A 21643-nucleotide genomic window follows, 5' to 3' on the forward strand; every position below is an offset into this window, starting at 1 on the left:
TGAAGTGCATCTCTATTGGCTTTTTATTCTCCTCTCTATACACAACACCCCTCACCTCCCAATCCCCAACTACATTCATCCCACCGGTCCCCCTTTGCCTGTCTGCCTTTGTGTCTGTGTTAAGGATTTTCTACAATCTTGGAAAAGCAAGATATAATTATTGGAAACAGAGAACTGCAGATACTGGTTTACACAAAGTGCTGGAGTAACTCAGCGAGTCAGGCAACATCTCTGGAGAACATGGATAGGTGACATATCGAGTAGTGAACCTTCTTCAGATAATTAGTGGTTTTGTTCCGTTTCAAAATTCAGTTCATTTCTAACTACTTTTCAAATGAGTATGCTCTCTGGTTTAAAAAGGTCAGTTTAAACACAAATCAAAGGTATTATAGGGCCAATTCAAATGTCTGCCACATCTCTTTGAAACACACCCAAATGTGAAATGTATTCTTTAATTTTATTGCAAATAATTTTGATAACTGAATAGTGTTTGCTACATCCTAAGAGGATGTGTTTGATCACCAGCTGGTTTAAATGATACCGTGGCACTTGGGAATTTATAACAACTGCACACATCAAACTTCAGGGTCTCCCTTTAACGAGATTGCGTCACAGGCCTGGAGAAAAAAACATATAAAACACAGCTTTTGGGAAAGTCAGACTGTTCCAAAATAAAAAACTTTAAGGATCATATTAATGTGTAGGAATTAACTGCAGATACTGGTTTATACTGAAGATAGACACAAAAAGCTGGAGTAACTCAGCGGGTCAGGCAACATCTCTGGAGAAATAGGTGACGCTTCGGGTCGAAACTCTTCTTCAGACTGAAAGTTAGAGAAGGCCAGAACAAAAAAGCTACCCAAGCGAAATATGAAGTGTTGTTCCTCCAATTTACACTCTGACAGTGGAGGAGGCCCAGGACAGAAAGGTCAGTATTGGAATGGGAAGGGCAGTTAAAATGATTAGCAACTGGGAGATCGCATTGGCCAAGGCATAATAGTTCAGTGTAAGTGTTTCTGCACTTGAACAATCAAAACGGCAAAGAGATTTAGATCTCTGAGAAAAACACAATTTAATCCTATTAACTTGTGGGAACAGGTGAACAATGGTTGCTGTTGACTTGGTGGGCTGAAGGGCCCGCTTCCATTCTGTATCCTTCCATCCATTCCCCACCAAATTGGAGAGGTGTATTGATAAGAAATGTTTAAAGGGATATGGGCCAAATGTGTTCAACTGGGATTAATTTAGATGGGACATCTTGGTCAGCTACAGAATATTGGCTCTGTCGGTAACACATTCAGTAAAATATAAACACAAACTGATTTTTCTTATGTCTTTGTTACATTTTGATTTTTATGGAATGTTTGCAGTTATAAATGGTGTAAATGGTGTAAGTGAGGTGCTACATCTTGGCAGGACAAATCAAAATAGGACGTACATGGTAAATGGTAGGGAATTGAAGAATGTAGGTGAACAGAGGGATCTGGGAATAACTGTGCACAGTTCCATGAAAGTGGAATCTCATGTAGATAGGGTGGTAAAGAAAGCTTTTGGTGTGCTGGCCTTTATAAATCAGAGCATTGAGTATAGAAGTTGGGATGTAATGTTAAAATTGTACAAGGCATTGGTGAGGCCAATTCTGGAGTATGGTGTACAATTTTGGTCGCCTAATTATAGGAAGGATGTCAACAAAATAGAGAGAGTACAGAGGAGATTTACTAGAATGTTGCCTGGGTTTCAGCAACTAAGTTACAGAGAAAGGTTGAACAAGTTAGGGCTTTATTCTTTGGAGCGCAGAAGGTTAAGGGGGGACTTGATAGAGGTTTTTAAAATGATGAGAGGGATAGACAGAGTTGACGTGGAAAAGCTTTTCCCACTGAGAGTAGGGAAGATTCAAACAAGGGGACATGACTTGAGAATTAAGGGACTGAAGTTTAGGGGTAACATGAGGGGGAACTTCTTTACTCAGAGAGTGGTAGCTGTGTGGAATGAGCTTCCAGTGAAGGTGGTGGAGGCAGGTTCGTTTTTATCATTTAAAAATAAATTGGATAGTTATATGGATGGGAAAGGAATGGAGGGTTATGGTCTGAGCGCAGGTATATGGGACTAGGGGAGATTATGTGTTCGGCACGGACTAGAGGGGTCGAGATGGCCTGTTTCCGTGCTGTAATTGTTATATGGTTATATGGTTATATGGTTATAAATCATAGTGTGCAGAAGGAACGTCTCGTATTGGACATATAGAATAGTACAGCACAGGAACAGGCCTTTTGACCCACGATATCCTTGCCGTACATGATGCCAAGCTAAACTAATCTCATCTGCCTGCACGTTATCCATATCCCTCCATTCCCTGCATATCCATCTGCTTATCTAGACGCCTCTTAAATGCCACTATCATATCTGCCTCCACCACCTTCCCCAGCAGCACCTTTCAGGCACTCACCACCCTGTGTAAAAAATCTGCCCCGTACATCTCTAAATTTTGCCCCTCTCACCTTAAAGCTATGCCCTCTAGTCTTTGACATTTCCACCTCAGGGAAAAGGGTCTGACTATCTACCCTATGTAGGCCTCTCATAAGTTTATATACTTCAGGACTCATTAGTTCTATTGGGACACACTGCGTTGATCCATCCCCCGCAAAGCGATGCAGTGTAGATTGGTGGCGTTTCAGGTTGAGTCTGAAGAAGGGTCTCGACCTGAAACGTCACCTATCCAGGTTCACCACTATATCCCTCTCTGATACTCCACACCTCTCATTTCCAATACTACAGTAAATTGTGATGAGACTTCAGATTTTGGCTAACTTTGTAGTAAATTATGGGATTCAATTACTATGATTTAGGTAAAGTTTATTTTGTACCCATGAGCTTGGGAGAGATTTCTTCTGCTTAACATTCATCCAGAGATGCTACCCGACCTGCTGAGTTACTCCAGCACTTTGTGTTCTTTTGTGTATTAACCAGCAACTGAAGTTCTTTGTTTCTGCATAGTGGTGGGCCTGATATGCGGCATTGTGTCACAAGGGAATACAGCATGGAAACAGGCCCTTCGGCCTACCTTATCCATGTAGACCAAGTTGGCATGCTGGACTAGCCCCATTTGCCTGCAATTGGCCCATAGCCTTCATAAAATAAGCTGTGCAAAAGCAGATGAATTCAAACAACAATTAAGGATGATATTTGAACTTCCATTCCATTGCTCTGGAGATTAATGTTCTGCATTGCTCAAAAGAAGGGCCTAGGGTTTGCTATCTGTTTCACAAACACAGAAGTAAATAAGAGAACCATAATTCAGTCTAAACAACCAAAAATAGTTTTCCAGCTGGAGCAGTGGCACACAACAAAAATGTGTTCAAAGCAAAATTTCAACTTGCAGAGTTGGGATAGAGAATACACAGCTGTCAATACAACTTGAATCAAGAGACCCAAAATGAGAATTTCCTGGCTTTCATATTCGGCAAAAGAATGGCCAAATGTATTCCAGATAGTTCATAAGTTCTCCGAGCAGAATTAGGCCATTAGGCCCATCAAGTCTACTCTGCAATTCAATCATGGCTGATCTATCTTTCCCTCCCAACCCTATTCTCCTGCCTTCTCCCCATCATCCCTGACACCAGTACTAACCAAGAATCTGTCAATCTCCACCTTAAAAATGTCCATTGACTTGGCCTCCACAGCCGTTTGTGGTAATGAATTCCACAGATTTACCTACCTCTGACTAAAAAAATTCTTCATCTCCTTTCTAAAGATGCATCCTTTTAATGTAAGTCTATGAGCTATATTTCTAGACTCTCCCACTAGTGGAAACAGCCTCTCCATATCCATCTATCCAGGCCATTCACTATTTGGTAAGCTTCAATGAGGTGTCCCCTCATCCTTCTAAACTCTAGCGAGTACAGGCCCAGTGCCCTCAAATGCACATCATATGTTAATCCAATCATTCCTGGGATCATTCTTGTAAACCTCCTTGTGACCCTCTCAAACGCCAGCACATTCTTCCTCAGACGTGGAGCCCAATACTGTTCACAATACCCCAAATGCGTTACATGATCACTTTTGTCCAGCAGCACAGCCATTTACTTCATATCAAAGCTTCTCAACGGCCCACATGGAAAATACCATCTGGAATAAAAGTTAGTTGTGCCAAAATTCACTTACATATTCATTGCGGAGGCGGATGCTGAGTGTTGTAGCCATTAGCAATGCTTCCACTGAATTCTGGAATGTAATACAGATGAAGAGTTACATGCTTCAGGTCAAAGCTGACACTATTGCCAGCTTTCACATGATCCAAATATAGAACATCTTGTGATTTGTGATTGCATATGGAAAGGTTATGGGAAAAGTCAAGAGCATTAAATCTTGGCCTTTTTTGTTTAAACACACTGAAAAAACCCCAAGATGACCAGGAAGTTTACATTCTGCACAAATACAGACAGTTTTTTTTCAGCGGTATATATGTTTTCTATTTACCAATCATAGCATAAAGATCAGATTAGTACATACCACAAACCTCATTTTATTTGCAAGTTTTGCGCACAGAGAGTGGTGGATTACTGGTACAATACAATAGGTTTAGGTTTATTATTGTGTGGAAAAGACAAAGTGGAAATATTTATTTTGTGTGCTATCCAAAGATCAGATATACCAATGAGCTGCCATGTGTGGTAGTGGAGGCAGATATGATAGTGTAATTTAATAGACCTTACACAGACATATGGGTGTGCAGGGAATGGAGGGACATGGATCACGTACGGGCAAAGGAGATTAATTTATCTTGGCATCATGTTCAGCACAGACATTGTGGGCTGAAGGGCCTGTTCCTGTGCTTTCCCAGACATTGAACCTATACTATTCTGGGTTTAATGTCTTTGGGAAAGCCTTCGATAAAACGTTATATTTGATGTAAATGTAATTTTAAAGCTTACCTACCTACATTTCTTTCTGGAGCAGTTCTGATTAATGAATGGCCATCATATTTCAGCAAAGTCATGAACAACTGCTTGAATTGAGCATTTTCTGTTACGTTTTTTATACAATACTCGCAGGCATGCTTGTTTTAAAATCTTGCTTTTTGTTTATTTGTTCATGATGTGTGGAAATTTTCATGGAATGCCTATACCTGAAATACCAGCATTGATGCCAGCATTTAATGTCCATTGCTAATAGACCCTGAGCTGAAGCAGTTCAAAGCAACTACACTGAGGTTCCTGGAGTCACATGCAAGTCAGCCTAGTCATAGAGTCATGTGTCACAGAAACAGGCCCTTCAGGCCAACTCGTCCAGGATGCCCCATCTAAACTAGCCCCATGTACCTGTATTTGACCCATATTCTTCTGAAACTTTCCTATTCATGTAGTTGTCCTAGGTAAGGGCAACATAGCTCTTTTCCTGAAGGACATTCATGAACCAAGTGGGTTTTGCTGTGAGAATATTTTATCGGACTTTACGGGGCTTTATCTTGTACTGTTATTCCCTTATCCTGCATCTGTATATTGTGGACAGATTGACTGCAAGCATGTATGGTCTTGTCGCTGACTGGATAGCAGACAACAAAAAAGCTTTTCACTGTACCATGGTACATGTGACAACAATAAACTAAACTAAAACTAAACTAGACAGTTATTGAGAATTTCAGTTTTATTTAATTGCTCAGTTTGAAAATTCTCCATAAGTGGAACTTATGCATCTAGATCAATGGTCCAGGATTCTGGCAGCAAGTCTCGTAGCTTAATAATCACACCATGTTACCATATCATTTCAGAGGCACATTGGCAACATAATACTGCCCCACCTTACCACTAATCTGTAAACAAGTTAAAACGTAAATAAGGACTCTTTATAGATTCAAAATCTGAGGGAGGTAAACCGATGGCCCAAAAATTAGTCATTGGACTTCAACCTGCCTGAATAGTCATGCAGCATGGAAACAGACCCTTCTGCCCAACATGTCCATAACAACCAACATGCACCAGCTAATCCAATTTGCCCTTGTTTGTCCAAAATCCTTCAAAATCTTTCCTATCCATGTTCCTATCCATGTACCGGTGAGAACGGCCAGGGACATCGGGCCTCCGTAGAGGCAACTGCGGTGGCCCCAATAGGCCTGACTTTGGGGTGAACATGGGGTGGGGATTGGACATTGTGCCTTTCTCCACAGTGCTATCCACTGTGGGGGGATGATTTTTTTTTGCCTAACTGTAGTCTTGTAGGTCTGTGTCCAAGATGGCTGCCGTGAAGAGAGAGTGGACGCTGGCACGAATTGGTTGCCGCTGCTCTCTCTTCACACTGTGTTTTTGATTTTCTGTTTTTGGATTGAATTCTGTTTTTAATTTGTGTCATTGTGATGTCTTTAATTACTTGTTTTACTCCGATTATATGTTTTACTATGTAAGGTGTCCTTGAGATTTTGTATGAAAGGCGCCCATTAAATATAAAATTTATTATTATTATTATTATTACCTTTCTAAAAGTATTTTAAATGTTGTTATTGTACCTGCCTCAATTACCTCCACTGGCAGCTCGCTCCAAATGCCCGCAACCCGAGAACATAGAACCTAGAACAGTACAGATCAGGAATGGGCCTTTTGGCCCACAATGTCCATGCTGAACGATGCCAGGTTAAACAAATCTCCCGTCTGCACATGATCCATATCCCTCCATTCCCAACATATCCATATTAAAAAAAACACTAATGTACTTCCAATGAATTAAAGTGGCCTTCATGCTCTTATTACATCTTTTACCTATCACCTTAAACCTATGCCCTTTGGGCCTTGGTTTCGCTACCCTGGGAGAAAGACTGTGCATTCAGCCTACCTATTCCCTTCATAATTTTACACACCTCTATAAGATCATCCTTCAGCCTCCTGCTCTCCAAGGAATAAAGTCCTGGCCTGCCCAACCTTTCCCTACGGCTCAGGCCCTCGAGATCCTAGCAATATCCTCGTGAACCTCCTCTGCACTCATTCCAGCTTAATGGCAACATTCCTAATAGGTAACATTTGAGTGAAAATAGCTGACTTGCATTATGTTTCTTGTATTTTTCTTATTTTTCAAAATTAGTTAGCAACATGATATTTACAGACGATAATTCTGTAAGGAATTATTTCAGAAATCTTAACATACGTATTTACTGCATTAGAGGAAAATCCTTACTGAGAGTCTTCTGACAGTGGGAACATTAACATTTTCCTTATTTCTTCAGAAGTCCCAACACAAAAAGGGATATTGTTTCATAATTTGCAGATGGTGGCACAGAAATGAGACAAAAAAAAGACTACTGTTAAAAGTTAAAAGGTAGATGTTCTCTAATCTCTGCCAAATTCTCAGAAGAAAATGCCAATGGCCAGAAACTGCCTGCACGATCTCATGGGATAGAGTACAAAGAAATAGCTAATCCTTCATTTGACATCTCAAGGAGCATTGCCAACAGCTGGGTTTGTGTGGGTTCAAAAGTCTAATGTTGCTTTGAAATATTCCTGACACACCAATAGGCCAGCTTCAAAAATGTCATATATTGGACCATAACTTGCCGACCATTCATCATTCTGGCATGGAAATCAAATTATTTATTTTTTTTGCTTTTAGAATGAAGAACAAACAAACTCCAGAGAAGTCACAAGAAAACGCAAATGCTGGAATCTTGAGAAAAAAATAAAAGGCTGGAGGAACTCTAAATTTTAGAAAAGGTTTACCATTTTATGTATTTCAGGAATACATCAGAATAACGTATGCTAGACACGGAACAGGCCTTTTGGCCCAATATGTCAGTGCTGAGCACGAGACCAAGTTAAACTAATCCCCTCTACTTGCATGTGAATGAATTAATACTTTATTGTCACATGTGACAGACAAGTCACAGTGAAATTCTTTGCTTGCCTACCCAAGGTATGCAAATAGTCACCCTTCAAGGGCGTTTACAAAGTTACCGCACCGGAGTATCCACACCAGGTCTCCCTTTTTTTCTTCCCCCTCCCCCTCCCTCACGACGGTCCCTCCACGCCGGGTCCTCCATTGTCCATTGTTCTTCCCCTCCCAACACACTGGGTCCTCCATTGTTTTTCCCCCTCACTGACAACGGTCCACCCTCGCCGGGTCCACAATTGTTCCTTCCCTCGATCACATCCCTCCATTCCCTGCATATACCTCTCACCTTAAACCTCTGGTTCTTGATTTCACTACCCTGTGAGAAAGACTGTGCATTCACCCTATCCATTCCCTTTATGATTTTACACAGCTCTATAAGATTGTCCCTCAGTCTCCTGCGCTCCAGGGAATAATCATGTCCCTATTCAAAAGTCTCTTAAACGCCACTATTGTATCTGCTTCCACCACCACCACGGCAGCATATTCCAAGCCCTCCTTTAAACTTTGCCCACCTCACCTTAAAGCTATGCCCTCTAGTATTTGACATTTCCAAACAGACATGAGGCAATGCTGTCGTTAGTCATTCATTCATTTATCTTCAAATGAAAAATGTATTCCAAAGAATTCATATAAAACACTGGATCAATATTTTCCATGAGTCCCTGTTTTCCTTTTTTTTTAATGTGCAGAGCAATCATAGTTAAGTATGCATGTACTTTAAAAGATATTTGAACAGATACATAGACAGGAAGGGTTTAGAATACTGTAGGCCACATGCAGGTAAATAGGATGAGCCCAAAATGTCAACTTGGCCGACATGGAAAAGGTAGGACGAATTGCCTGTTCCTGTGCTGAATAGCTCATTGACTACTGTAATTGGTGCTTCTCATAAGATCATAGACCAGAATCAGGCTAATCGGCCCTAGTAGTCTGCTTCGCCATTCAATCATGACTGATCTACCTTTCCCTCTCAACCAAATTCTTCTGCCTTCTCCCCATAACCTTTGACCTCATTATAATTCAAGAATCTATCATTCTCTGCATTATAAATACCCAATCGCGGCCCCCACTGCAGTCTGTGGCAATTAATTCTAGTTTCACCACCCTCAAGCTGAAGAAATTCCTCCTCATCTCCGTTTTATAGGTATGTCCTTTTATTCTGAGGCTGTGCCCTCTGATCCTAGACTCTTCCTTCTTCCCGCCCACCCCCTCCCACCCCCACATCAGTCTGTAGAAGGGTCTCGACCCGAAACGTCATCCATTCCTTCGCTTCATAGATGCTGCCTCATCCGCAGAGTTTCTCCAGCCTTTTGTCTACCTTCCACCACTGGAAACATAATTTCCCTACCTTGGCCTTTCATTAGGCTATTCAAGAGAAGTGAATACAAGGGTTGAGCATTGGCCATCTTCTCAAAAGAAGCAGAAGGCAAATCTCCTACAGCCATAATGTAACATTGTTACAAAACCTGCCATCAGTAGCGCTCCAGATCTGCCTGCTGCCTGTGAGTGTGATTCCAGAGGCTCGGGGGGGGGGGGGGGGGGGGGGGGGGGGGGGGGGGGTTAAAATGCAGGTTTGTATTGGTTGTCGGAGAGAGATTTCCTCGGGCTGCTGGCTGATGAAGAAAAATCGTTCGCGCTTCCGTTCCCGTTTTTTTTTTAATTTGCTGGACGATTACATCGCTGGATTGAAAATAAACGCGACTTCTACCGCCTACATTGCCTTCAACATCACGGATCGCAATTGCAGGACAAAACAAAAGGTATGTCATTTATTTAACAGATTATCTTGCTTTTTGGTGTGGCTTCATTTTAATCTTATGATGCGAAAAATGTTATTTAGACCACCATACGAATTGGCCGTGTCTTGCCTGCCGATATCGGGGCTTAAATCATGGCAGTGGCCACATTCCAATCAATCACAATCCAGAAGCATCCACTCTCAAGAAAATCAAATTGATTATCTTTTTGCACAATCTTGTCATAAGAACATCTAAATCATCTATATTTTGTGTTGTCTATCTATGATCAATATTTTCATACTAAATATCCACAGTACAGTTTTAGTCAGATGTATTGTGCAAAAAATAATGATTTTGATTATATTGAGAGTGGATGTTTCTGGATTAATTTAAGTGAATGAAACAATAAATTCCTTCCATTTGGCATATAAATTCATGACAAAGTGAGATTTAAAAATCATGTTATATTGTGAATTCTTGTGTGAATGGGATCAGTTTGTTATGTGTTATTTGGATATTTAGGCTATTTAAAATGTGTTGCCTTTTCTTAAGAAATGGATAGATGTTTAGATCTAGTAATTGAATTGAGATGAATTTAATTGATTTGATGAATGATGAATATGAATTATTTGTTGGGTATTTACAATTTTTTAGCGTTTAACTTTATCATTTCTACCTTTTTTTCCTCTAAATGCAAATAATAACTTGTTTCTGTTAATGCTGTTCAGTGTTTTTTTTCTTGACATTTTAAACAGATGTCTCCGAAGAAGAAATGCTAAATTGTCAATCAAAATGCCCAGCAAAAGAGACTGATTTATACAGCATTCGCAGATTTTATCCGAATTTGGACTATTCCAAATGTGATGATCTACAGGACAGTCTTAATGGGAAAGTAGTGGGCAGAAAGGCATGTCATGCATGGTTTGAAGAGCAAAAACTTGTAGTTTACAATGCCAAAATTGAAAAGTAGAGGAAAAACAAGGTGTACAGAGTTGCTTATTGGTTACAATCTGAGGAGTATGATGATGCTACTGATTATGATATGCCAATGTACCAGCTAGCAACTGATCTTCTCCATAAAGACTTGGTCTTTTGCTAGAAATTGTACTTTCTTTACCTGTCTGTTACGGACTTACAGCATATAATACAATAATATTAAAGTTCTGATCTTGAGAATATCACATTTTTGAATTTTCAAGGCAGCCTCTGTGTTTATTAATATTTCCGTCACAACGGTCAATTTTGTAATTAGCTACAATAAGGTAACTAACTAATTATATGCTTTAATTTCAGGTCATCCAAGTAACAGGTTCCATATTTGTTTCAGAATGCTTCAATCTATAATAACTGAAAGTTTCATTCAGTTCTCTTAATTTTTAAGAAAGTTAAGGGCTTTTATGTCAATTGACTGTCCTCGATCAAAGCTTTTGTTTTAAGTCAATGGAAAAGCAATAGGAAACAAGATGCTAATTTCTGAGTATGAAAATGACCATAACTTTTTTAATACTGAAGATATGAAAGTGAATTAGGTATTAAATTAAAGTTATTTTTATGCGTTATCTGATGGGACAAATTACAGGCTTGATTTTAAAATCTCAACATTTTGTAACATTCCTACATAATGCTCAGACGTCATAGACACCTTTCCAATGGGAAGGTTGATTTGAAATAAAGCAAATGGAAAACACAAATTTAGGAAATTCGAAATAAAAGCAGAACATACTGCCCCAAGTCTCATTGGACAGCATAACCAGGAGGGAGCTGGAGAAGTCGGACACAAGGAGCACGGACCGGGATAATGCCTCCAGAGCCTTTAGGTAGGCTGCAGGTTGGTGCCGTCCCAGGACACAAAGATAGCCGGGTGAGGAGAGGAAAGGGATATCGGTTCGTGGGAACTGCTCCAGTACATCGAGTGTGCGGGCCGACTGGACTTTGGACTTTGAATAATGGTGCCAAAAATGGCGGCACTCACATGTGTAATAACTGCAAAATGAATATCACTGTGCAGTTGCATATGTGACAAATAATTGAGTGTTTCTGCATTTGTTCTTTTTATAACACAATTATAGAGTCATACGGCAAGGAAACAGGCTCTTTGGCCCAAAATCGTCCATGTCAACCAAGATGATCCATCTAAGCTAGTCCCATTTGCCTGAGATTAGCCCATATCCCTCTAAACCTTTCCTAACCACGTACCTGTGCAAATGCCTCTTAAATAATGTTGTTATTGTTACCATCTCAACTATCTCCTCTGGCAGCTTGTTTCACATACCCACCACTCTCTGGGTGAAAATGTTGGCACATTGCTGTCACCTTTCCTATATCACAATACTGTCTACAAAACTGCTTCTTTGGCTAGGAACATTTTTCGGATGTCTGGAGCTGATAAATACAAGTCTCTATTATTACATGGCTTGTTTATAGTCCACAAGGGTCAGGACTTTTTTATGCTTGGAGACGGGAACTGCAGATGCTAGTTGACAAAACAAAACACAAAGTGCTGGAATAAGTCAACAGTCAGGCAGCATCTCTGGAGGACATGGAGAGGCAATGTTTTGGGTTGAAGAAGGATCCGACCCGAAACATCACCTATCCTTGTTCTCCAGAGTTATTCCAGCACTTTGTGGATCTTTTATATTTGTTCCATTAGGCAAAGGATTCCATAGCTGTATAACTTTGCTAATAGATCATTACAGTGCAGCACAGGAACATACCTTTCAGCGCACAACATCTACACTGAATACGATGCAAAGATAAACTAATCTCATCTGCCTGCACGTGATCCATATCCCTCCATTCCCTGCATATCCACGTGCCTATCTGATAGCCTCTGAAGTCCACCACCACCCCTGGCAGCATGTTCCTGACACTCACCACCCTCTGTGTAATGAACCTGTCTCGCACATTTCCTTTAAACTTTGCCCCTCTCACCTTAAAGCTAATGCAGATGACACCCTGAAGTACCTTTGCCCTTTGTTTACAAATCCAAGTAAATCATTATTTGTATTTACTAGCGGAAAGTGAGGTTTCTGGAGAATTTGACTAGACAGGAAATAATGTGATTACCCCTCACTTTTTCATAGACAATGTCAGGACTCAGCTAGTACCGGGATAATTCACATGCTGTTTTGATAGGGCACAAACTGACCTACATTAAAGGGACAGAGAAAAACGGCATTGTTTTGAAGTACTGGTGATATTAAAAATCGCCTACAACACAACAAAACATCAGGTCAGTTGCACTAAATATGTTACACAGTCACATCTGCTCAGGGATCTGTCTCCAAATTTCATTCCATTGTCTTCAAACATTCTAATTCTGACGTGTAGCGGCACAATAACGCAGGGATAGACTTGCTGTCTTACAGCGGCCGAGACCTAGGTTCGATCCTGACTGCGGGTGCTGTCTGTACAGAATGTGTATGTTCTCCCTGTGACCACTTGGGCCTTCTTCGGGTAATCCAGTTTCCTCCCACATCCCAAAGACATGCAGGTTTGTACATTAATTGGATTCTGCAAATTGTCCCTAGTGTGCAGGATAGAACTAGTGTACGAGTGATCGCTAATTGGCACGGACTTGGTGGGTCAAAGGATCTGTTCCCACATTATAACACAAGGATTTGAGTATAGGAGCAGGGAGGTTCTACTGCAGTTGTACAGGGTCTTGGTGAGACCACAACTGGAGTATTGCGTACAGTTTTGGTCTCCAAATCTGAGGAAGGACATTATTGCCATAGAGGGAGTGCAGAGAAGGTTCACCAGACTGATTCCTGAGATGTCAGGACTTTCATATGAGGAAAGACTGGATAGACTCTTCTTGTACTTGCTAGAATTTAGGAGATTGAGGGGGGTTCTTATAGAAACTTACAAAATTCTTAAGGGGTTGGACAGGCTAGATGCAGGAAGATTGTTCCCGATGTTGGGGAAGTCCAGGACAAGGGGTCACAGCTTAAGGATAGAGGGGAAATCCTTTAGGACCAAGATGAAAAAACATTTTTCACACAGAGAGTGGTGAATCTCTGGAACTCTGCCACAGAAGGTAGTTGAGGCCAGTTCATTGGCTATATTTAAGAGGAAATTAGATGTGGCTCTTGTGGCTAAAGGGATCAGGGGGTATGGAGAGAAGGCAGGTACAGGATACTGAGTTGGATGATCAGCCATGATCATATTGAATAGCGGTGCAGGCTCGAAGGGCCGAATGGCCTACTCCTGCATCTATTTTCTATGTTTCTATGTTTCTATATCTCTAAAGTCTAAAGTCTGAGATGAAAACATAGAGGATTAAGACACAAGGGACTGCAGGCACTGGAATTTTAAGGATAAAAACACAGTGATGGAGGAACTCAACAGGTCAGTCAATGTCAGGGGAGGGGACATTTTGGGTTGGGTCAAAATCTGAAGAAGGGTCCGACCCAAAACATTATCTTTCTATCCCTCCCTAGATCCTGACTGACTGGCTGAGTTCCTCCATCACTTTGGGTTTTGAACTCAGAAAAGTCGTTATTTTTCCAGATTATTTGGTAAACTGAATATAAAGTCTCAACTGCCTTGGATGAATCATTCATCCAGGTCTCTGAATTAGCTCTGGTCCCATTTACCTGCTTTTGGCCCATATCCCACAAAACCATTTCTATCCATGTACCTATATGACCACAAGACAGAGGAACATAATTAGGCCATTCAGCCCATCGGGTCGCCATTCCATCATGGCTGATCTATCTTTCCCTGTCAACCCTACTCTCCTGCCTTCTCCCCATAACTTTTAATACCCATCCTAATCAAGGAACTATTGATCTCTGCCTTAAAAATACCCAATGTCTTCACCTCCATAGACGTCTGTGGCAATTAATTCTACAGATTCACCACCCTCTGAATAAAGAAATTTCTCCAATTACAGGCCCAGAGTCTTCAAACGCTTCTCATACGTTAACCTGTCCAAATGTCTTTTAACTGTTGACACAAGGAACTGCAGATGCTGGTTCATAATAAAAGATACTGATCAATCTGAAGAATGGTCCCAACCCGAAATATCACCTATTCATGTTCTCCAGAAATGCTGACTGACCTGCTGAGCTACTCCAGCACATTGTGTCTTTTCTGGTAAATCAATATCTACAGTTGCTTATGTCTCCAAGACGTATTCCCCTCATGAGTACAGTGGTTCCTTGTCAGCCTTGTTCTTTAAATGTATAGTAGCTGTATGTGACACATCTCTCCACTAACACATGACTGAACAACAGAAAAACCAGTCAGGCTAACTGTCCGCTCTGCACTGCATAGGTCACAGTGGCACAGCAAGTAGAGCTGCTGCCACACATTGCCAGAGACCCAGGTTCGATCCTGACCTCCGGTGTTGTCTGCACGTTCTCCCTGTGACCGTGTGGGTTTCCTCTGGGAGCTCCAGTTTCCTCCCACATCCCAAAGACGTAGGTTTTTGTATTTAAACATTTAAACAAATAGATCTATGCCCGTACCTCCAGACTCAGGAACAGCTTAATTCCCAGAGCTATAGCGGCTCTGAACCGGCCCTGCTGGGTGCCCCCACCCCCATGGACTGTCTCCCTCGGATGATCACGTCGCACAGACACATCTGCACTTTAGTCTGTTTGAACTGTTTTGACTATTTACTGTTGTAATGTTCTTTTTACAAACCATGTTCCCGGGTATCTAAATCTAAATTTTTATTAATTTTTTAAGTTATGACATCGGATAGACGCTGCATACCAAATCTCGTTGCACATATGTGCAATGACAATAAAAGATATTATTATTATTATTATTATTATTATTATTGTTATTATGATGTTAATTGGCCCTCTGTAAAATTCCCCTAATGTGTTGGAAGTTTGTGTAAAAATGGGATAACATAGAACTAGTTAAACGGGTGATCGATGGTCGGTGTGGATTCAGTGGGCCGAAGAGCCTGTTTCCTTGCTGTATCTCTAAACGAGGTGGAGAGAGGGGAGAATGCTGTGATCAAATCAATTATAAAACAGCATTACCTCTCGTAGAGGGGATGGTGCCTTTTGTCTCTCATTGTGTCTTAGGATTTGACAAGTATAGGTCTGCACTGAGACAATAACATTAGCCTAGCCTTGCAACAGAAGATGGAAGCTTTCGCAGGCACAGAAACATGAGCTCATTCTGTATATTTAGCAGAGCTGTTTCCTGGCCAATTTAATCCAGAAAACAAATGTAGCCTCAGTGTAGTTGCAGCTCCTCCCTGTGGACCACAGTGGAAGTGCAGGCTGCCTTCCCAGAGCCGCTGCTTTCAACTGTGCAAATCCATACTGTGCAATCAGGTCACATTTAAACAAATAGATTTCAATTAGAAAAGTTGCAAAGCAAGAATCAATAACAGGGTGGTGGGTATATAGAACGAGCTGCCAGAGGAGATAGCTGAAGCAGCTACTATAATAACTTTTTGAAAGACATTTGCACAGTCACATGTTGATATAGGCCAAACACAGGAGGTGGGACCAGTATTCATGAAGCATCCTGGTAAGCATGGGCAAGTTGGACCAAAGGGCCTGTTTCTGTACTGCATGACTCTATGAAACTATAAAATGAGAGTAAATGGATGATGATGAGAGGTTGTAATTATTTGTATTTCGTTCAATAAGTCATAGTCAATGCCAACCAAAATATCCCCACCTAACCTGCCCGTGTTTGCCCATATCCCTCTAGACCTTTCCTATCCATGTACTGTACCTGTCCAAATGACTGAAGAAGGATCCCGACCCGAAACGTCACCTGTCCATTTTCTCCAAAGATGCTCCCTGACATACTGAGTTACTCCAGCATTTTATGTCTATCTGTAGCTTCTTTCTCCAATGACCAGCTTCTCCTGATTATTAATGCAAAACATAATATGTAAGAGCAAAATTATTTTCTATCTACCAATCAGGACCGAGAGAATTTATAAAATAATGAATAAAGGTTCTATGGCACAATTATTCACATTAGACATGCTTTGCCACAGCTTAATGCTTTCTCGAAAACATTCTTATTAGGTAAAGACACACGGAACTGCATATGCTGGAAACCTGAGCAAAACATAATGTGCTGGAGGAACAGCGGGTCAGGCAGTATCTGTTAAGGGAATGGGTAGATTACATTTCAGGTCAGGCCCCTTCTACAGATTCTATTACCCTATTAGGTTGTATTTGTATCAGAAATGTTTACTAATATCACTGGTATCAGTTCTTCAACAAATGCAGTTGTGATCTTCTCCACACATATGGTCATATAACATGGAAACAGACCCTCCGGTCAAATTCATCCATTCCTACTAAGATGCCCCAACTAAGCTAGGCCCATTAGCCTGCATTTATCCCATATCCGTTGTAGCAGGATATCAAGTCAAGTCAAGTTTGACTTGATTTGACTTGACTTGACTTGACTTGATATCCTGCTACAACGTTCCTATCCATGTACTTGTCCAAATATTTTTTAAATGTTGTCATTGTACCTGCTTCAGCTACTTCCTCTGGCAATTTGTTCCATATACCCATCACTCTCCAACAACACAGGAAGTGACTGCATTATGCAAGCAACAACTAATTCATTAGGTCACATTCTCCTGCCCTTTCCCCATAGCCCTCTAAATTATTCTTTCTCAGTGTCTATCTAATTTTCTGATGAAAGCCCTGACTGGTTCTGTTTGAACCACCTTTACCACAGTGAATTCCATTTCACAAATACTCCTCACCTCTTGCAGCCAAATAGGTCCATGAATGCAAACAGTCTCCTTCCATCTACCTCATCTCAACTGGTTATGATCTTATACACCACTCCCGAATTTCCTTTCAATCTTCAACACTCAAAGGAGAATGGTAGGGCCCTGGGGAGTGTTGTAGAGCAGGGAGATCTAAGAATACAGGTATATAGTTCCTTGAAAGTGACGTTATGAGAAGTTGGGCGGTCAAGAAGGCTTTTGGCCTTCAATAGGCAGGGTATTGAGTTTAGATGTTGGGACATTATGTTTCAGTTGTACAAGACAGAGGACATGCGTTTAAGGTGAGAGGGGAAATATTTAATAGGAACCTGAGAGGCAGGTTTTACACTCAGAGTGTGGTAAGTATATGGAATGAGCTGCCAGAGGACGTAGTTGAGGTATTTAAAATACATTTGGAGATGCATATGGATAACAAAGGTTTAGAGGGATATGGACCAAACATAAGCAGGTCGGACCAGCTTTTGCAACTTGGTCAACATGGACGAGCCGGCTTGAGGGGACTGTTTCGTGCTAAATGACTATGAGAAAACTACAGCTTCTTTGGTCCAATTTACCAGCTGAACTCCCTCAACCCCAGTAAATATTTTGTGATCTCTCTATCTGGAGATCCTTCACATCCTAAGTAACCAGAATTTGTGGTAATAGTGCAGCTGTGGCATAACCATGAACCAATATTTTAAACAGGTTCAACATATTTTTATTATTTTTGTTCTCTATTGCTTCTATTTATGAATCCAAGGATAGTATAGTATAGTATAGTATATCTTTATTGTCATTTTCCTGAGTACTCACATACCCAGAGGAACCAAAAAAACGTTGCTCAACCAGTGTCCATTCAGTGTGCAGTAAAAAATAAATAGAAATAAAAATACATATATCATGAACAAATTAAACACTCTACTCTCTACTAAACATAAACAGGCATTCCGATCGGCAGCGGCACGACAGTGGCTCTGCTGCAGTGTGTCCAGGTTGGTGGTTGGTGTGCGATACTTTGGCAGGGGGCAAAGTCCGTTTATCAGTCTTATAGCCTGCGGGAAGAAGCTGAGGAGCATCCTGCTGGTTTTGCAGCTAATGCTCCTGTACCTCTTCCCAGATGGCAGGATTGAGAATATGTGATGCGATGGGTGGTAGGGGTCTTTGATGATGGAGATGGCTCTGCTGATACATATCTTCCTGTATATGTCCAGCAGGAAAGGGAGTGGAGCACCAATAATCCTGCTGGCGGTCTTCACAATCCTGTCTAGTTGGTGCCGTTCGTATGGATATGGATAAGAAAGGTTTAGAGGGATCCTGTATGTTTTACTTAAAATACCGTCCCATTTCCAAGGAAGTACGTAATACATAGTTCTCTCTGTTCCCGCACACCTCTTTGAACTGTGACTTGTACTTTATACTGTCTTTCCTGCCAAAACACTTCACACTTGTCTTCATTTTCTGCCTTTCCACTGCCAGTGTTTCTATATCTTCCTGCTGCCTATCACCATCCACCTCTCTTTCCCTTTCCTGAGCATTATGTCATCTGCAATTTACTCTGGACACCCACTCACTTGTATCCTAATCTGTTGTTCTAACATCTCTGCTTGGCTTGGAGCTAAATTGGCTCGATTGTACATATATATAGAATTATTTGATTTGAAAGGAAAGCATGCAAACAAAAGATTTTCAGTGTATCTCAGTACACGTGACAATAATAAACCAATACCAATTTCTAATTATGTGTTATAATGGCCCTCTGATGTCATTCTTTCTAACTTTTCCCACCTAAAATGTTATATATTTTAAAATTATTGTAAACACCTGAACAGCTTTAGTTTTATGCAGAGTGTGTCCTGCCCTCGACAATATCATCCCTCAGTTTCCTGAATGACCTCTCCCTATAGCTCAAGCCCTTGAGGCCTGGCAACTTCCTCGTAAACCTTTTCTGCACTCTTTCCAGCTTAATGACATCCTTCCTATAGCAGGGTGACCAAAACGGAAGACAATACTCTAAATGTGGCCTCACCAAGGTCTTGTACATCTGTAACATAACGTCCCAACTTTTGTACCAAACATAGACATAAATTGCTGGAGTAACTCAGAGGGTATGAGAGCACCTTTGGAGAAAAAGAATGGGTGACGCTTCGAGACAGGATCCTTCTTCAGACACTTTTTTTCAGACTCTTCAGGCTTCCAACTTTTATACATAGCTCCCTGACTGATGAAGACCAATGTGGCAAAAGCCTCCTTCACTCTCTCCCGACTCCTCTCCCGACCCCTCTCTCCTCCCCCTCTCTCCTCCCCCTCCCTCTCCCCCTCCCGTTCCCCCTCTCCCTTCCTCTCGCAAATAAGTGTAACTTATTTTGATCAGCATTCAATTATCAAATGAGTAGTCCTTTGTTTGGCAGCAAGAGTATACAGTTACTACACACTCTGTCCGAAAGGCCTTAACATCAGTGCTGCTAAACAAGTCTCCTAGTCTCTAAAGATAGACAGAAAAACCTGGCATAACTTAGCAGGACAGGCAGCATCTTTGGAGAGAAGGAATGGGTTTCGGATCGTGACCCTTCTTCAGACTGGTTAGGGATAAGGGAAATGAGAGATATAGACGGCGATGTGGAGAGATAAGGAACAATGAGCGAAAGATATGCAAAAAAGTAACGATGATAAAGGAAACAGGCCATTATAAGCTGTTTGTAGGGTGAAAATGAGAAGCTAATGCAACTTGGGTGGGGGAGGGATAGAGAGAGAGAGGGAATTTCAGGGATTGTTCAACGTACCCTACAAAGAGGCATAGCTGGGGCCCATGCGGGTGCCCATAGCTACGCCTTGGTCTCCTTGTTCCAATCATTTTCAATTAAATTTAAAAAATGAGTGTTAACTCAATATTTATTTGTAATTGTTGATTTGTTTGAACCTCACAGTAACTGTAGGAAATGTGCAGGAGCAGATATTAAATATTACATGAATTGAACATTGTTAAACCCATGAAACTGTTTTGTTTCAAGGTTCGTCAACACTTGCAGAAGAGAATACTTGGGACTATGCCAAAGCATCCATTTGATTATGTGGAATCAATTCAAAACATCATCAGATTACTTCTATTTTAGGCAGATGAGTCTAATGGCTCATCATTAGTAGCCTAGAGCCTGACCATTGAAACAGCGCTTGCAGTGTGAGCTAAAAGCTGGCATAATCACCTGTTTGGATATCTGTAGTTAGGATCCTTTCACACTATTCCTTTTACCTAACTTGTCTAGAACCATCCCATCACCAGCTAGAGAGCGACCCTGAGCTACTGGATTAATCGGACAATGCCGTAGCTTATGGAAGGACCGTCCATAAGCCCATAACAGAGGGAAAACAGCTGTCCCTCAGTCTGGTGGTGTGCACTTTCAAGCCTATGTATGCGTCATAAACTGCGATTGCCCCTGATTTTGGCCTGTAGCCCACAATGGTATTCAGGCCTCGCCATAGTCGCCTGGCATCCACTAATTTAACTGACCCTCTAACAGGTTTTGCAGTTCTTTCTTGGCATCTAGATAACCTTGCAATCATACATGGTCTTCTTGTACAGAGCCAGATCGGCCTCCTTGAAAGCCTTGGATGTGAACTTTAGCAGAGAGTGAATATCCCTGTTCATCCAAGGTTTCTGATTAGTATAGACTTTAGTTTTCTGTTGAAATGCAGTCATCAATGCATTTCTTAATGAAACCATTAATGACTGAGGTATAGTTATTCAGAGAATGAAAAAAGAAGGAACTGCAAATGCAGGTTTACAAAGAAAAGGACACAAAGCGCTGGAGTAATTCAGCAGGTCAGGCAGCATCCCTGGAGAACATGCATAGGTGACGTTTTGGGTCAGGACCCTTCTTCAGACTGATTGCGGTGGGAGAGGGGAGAAAGCTGGAATAGAGGACGGGTTTGCAGGTTAATGGGTTAATTGGCCTCTGCAAATTACCCCACCCATTGATCCCCGGTTCACACTGATTCTATGAAATGCCTCTTTCGCATCCACCTCCTGCATATTTGGGGCAATTTACAATGGCCATTAACCAACAAATCCACACGTCTTAGGTATGTGGGCCGAAACCAGAGAACGTGGATGAAACATGCAAACTCCACAAAGGCAACACCTGAGGTCATGATCAAGCCCGGGTCTCTGGCACTGTGAGGCAGCAGCTTTACATAGAAACATAGAAACATAGAAATTAGGTGCAGGAGTAGGCCATTCGGCCCTTCGAGCCTGCACCGCCATTCAATATGATCATGGCTGATCATCCAACTCAGTATCCCGTACCTGCCTTCTCTCCAT

The 21643-nt window shown here is 41.4% G+C and overlaps 1 protein-coding gene across 2 annotated transcripts in view; it reads right to left on the reverse strand.

The window, feature by feature from the left end:
- Positions 1-21643, reverse strand: part of stard13 (StAR related lipid transfer domain containing 13) — a 363098-nt gene that overhangs the window by 247677 nt on the left and 93778 nt on the right. The window contains exon 3 of one of the 2 annotated variants that reach the window (XM_033022886.1): positions 4162-4221. The exons of the other annotated variant lie outside the window; for it this stretch is intronic. Within the exon in view, the coding sequence (XP_032878777.1) occupies positions 4162-4221 (60 nt within the window). The remainder of the gene's footprint in view (positions 1-4161; positions 4222-21643) is intronic. 2 annotated transcript variants of the gene reach the window in all.

The sequence above is a fragment of the Amblyraja radiata genome, chromosome 6 (genome assembly GCF_010909765.2).
Source record: "Amblyraja radiata isolate CabotCenter1 chromosome 6, sAmbRad1.1.pri, whole genome shotgun sequence".
In the NCBI taxonomy this organism is placed as follows: domain Eukaryota; kingdom Metazoa; phylum Chordata; class Chondrichthyes; order Rajiformes; family Rajidae; genus Amblyraja; species Amblyraja radiata.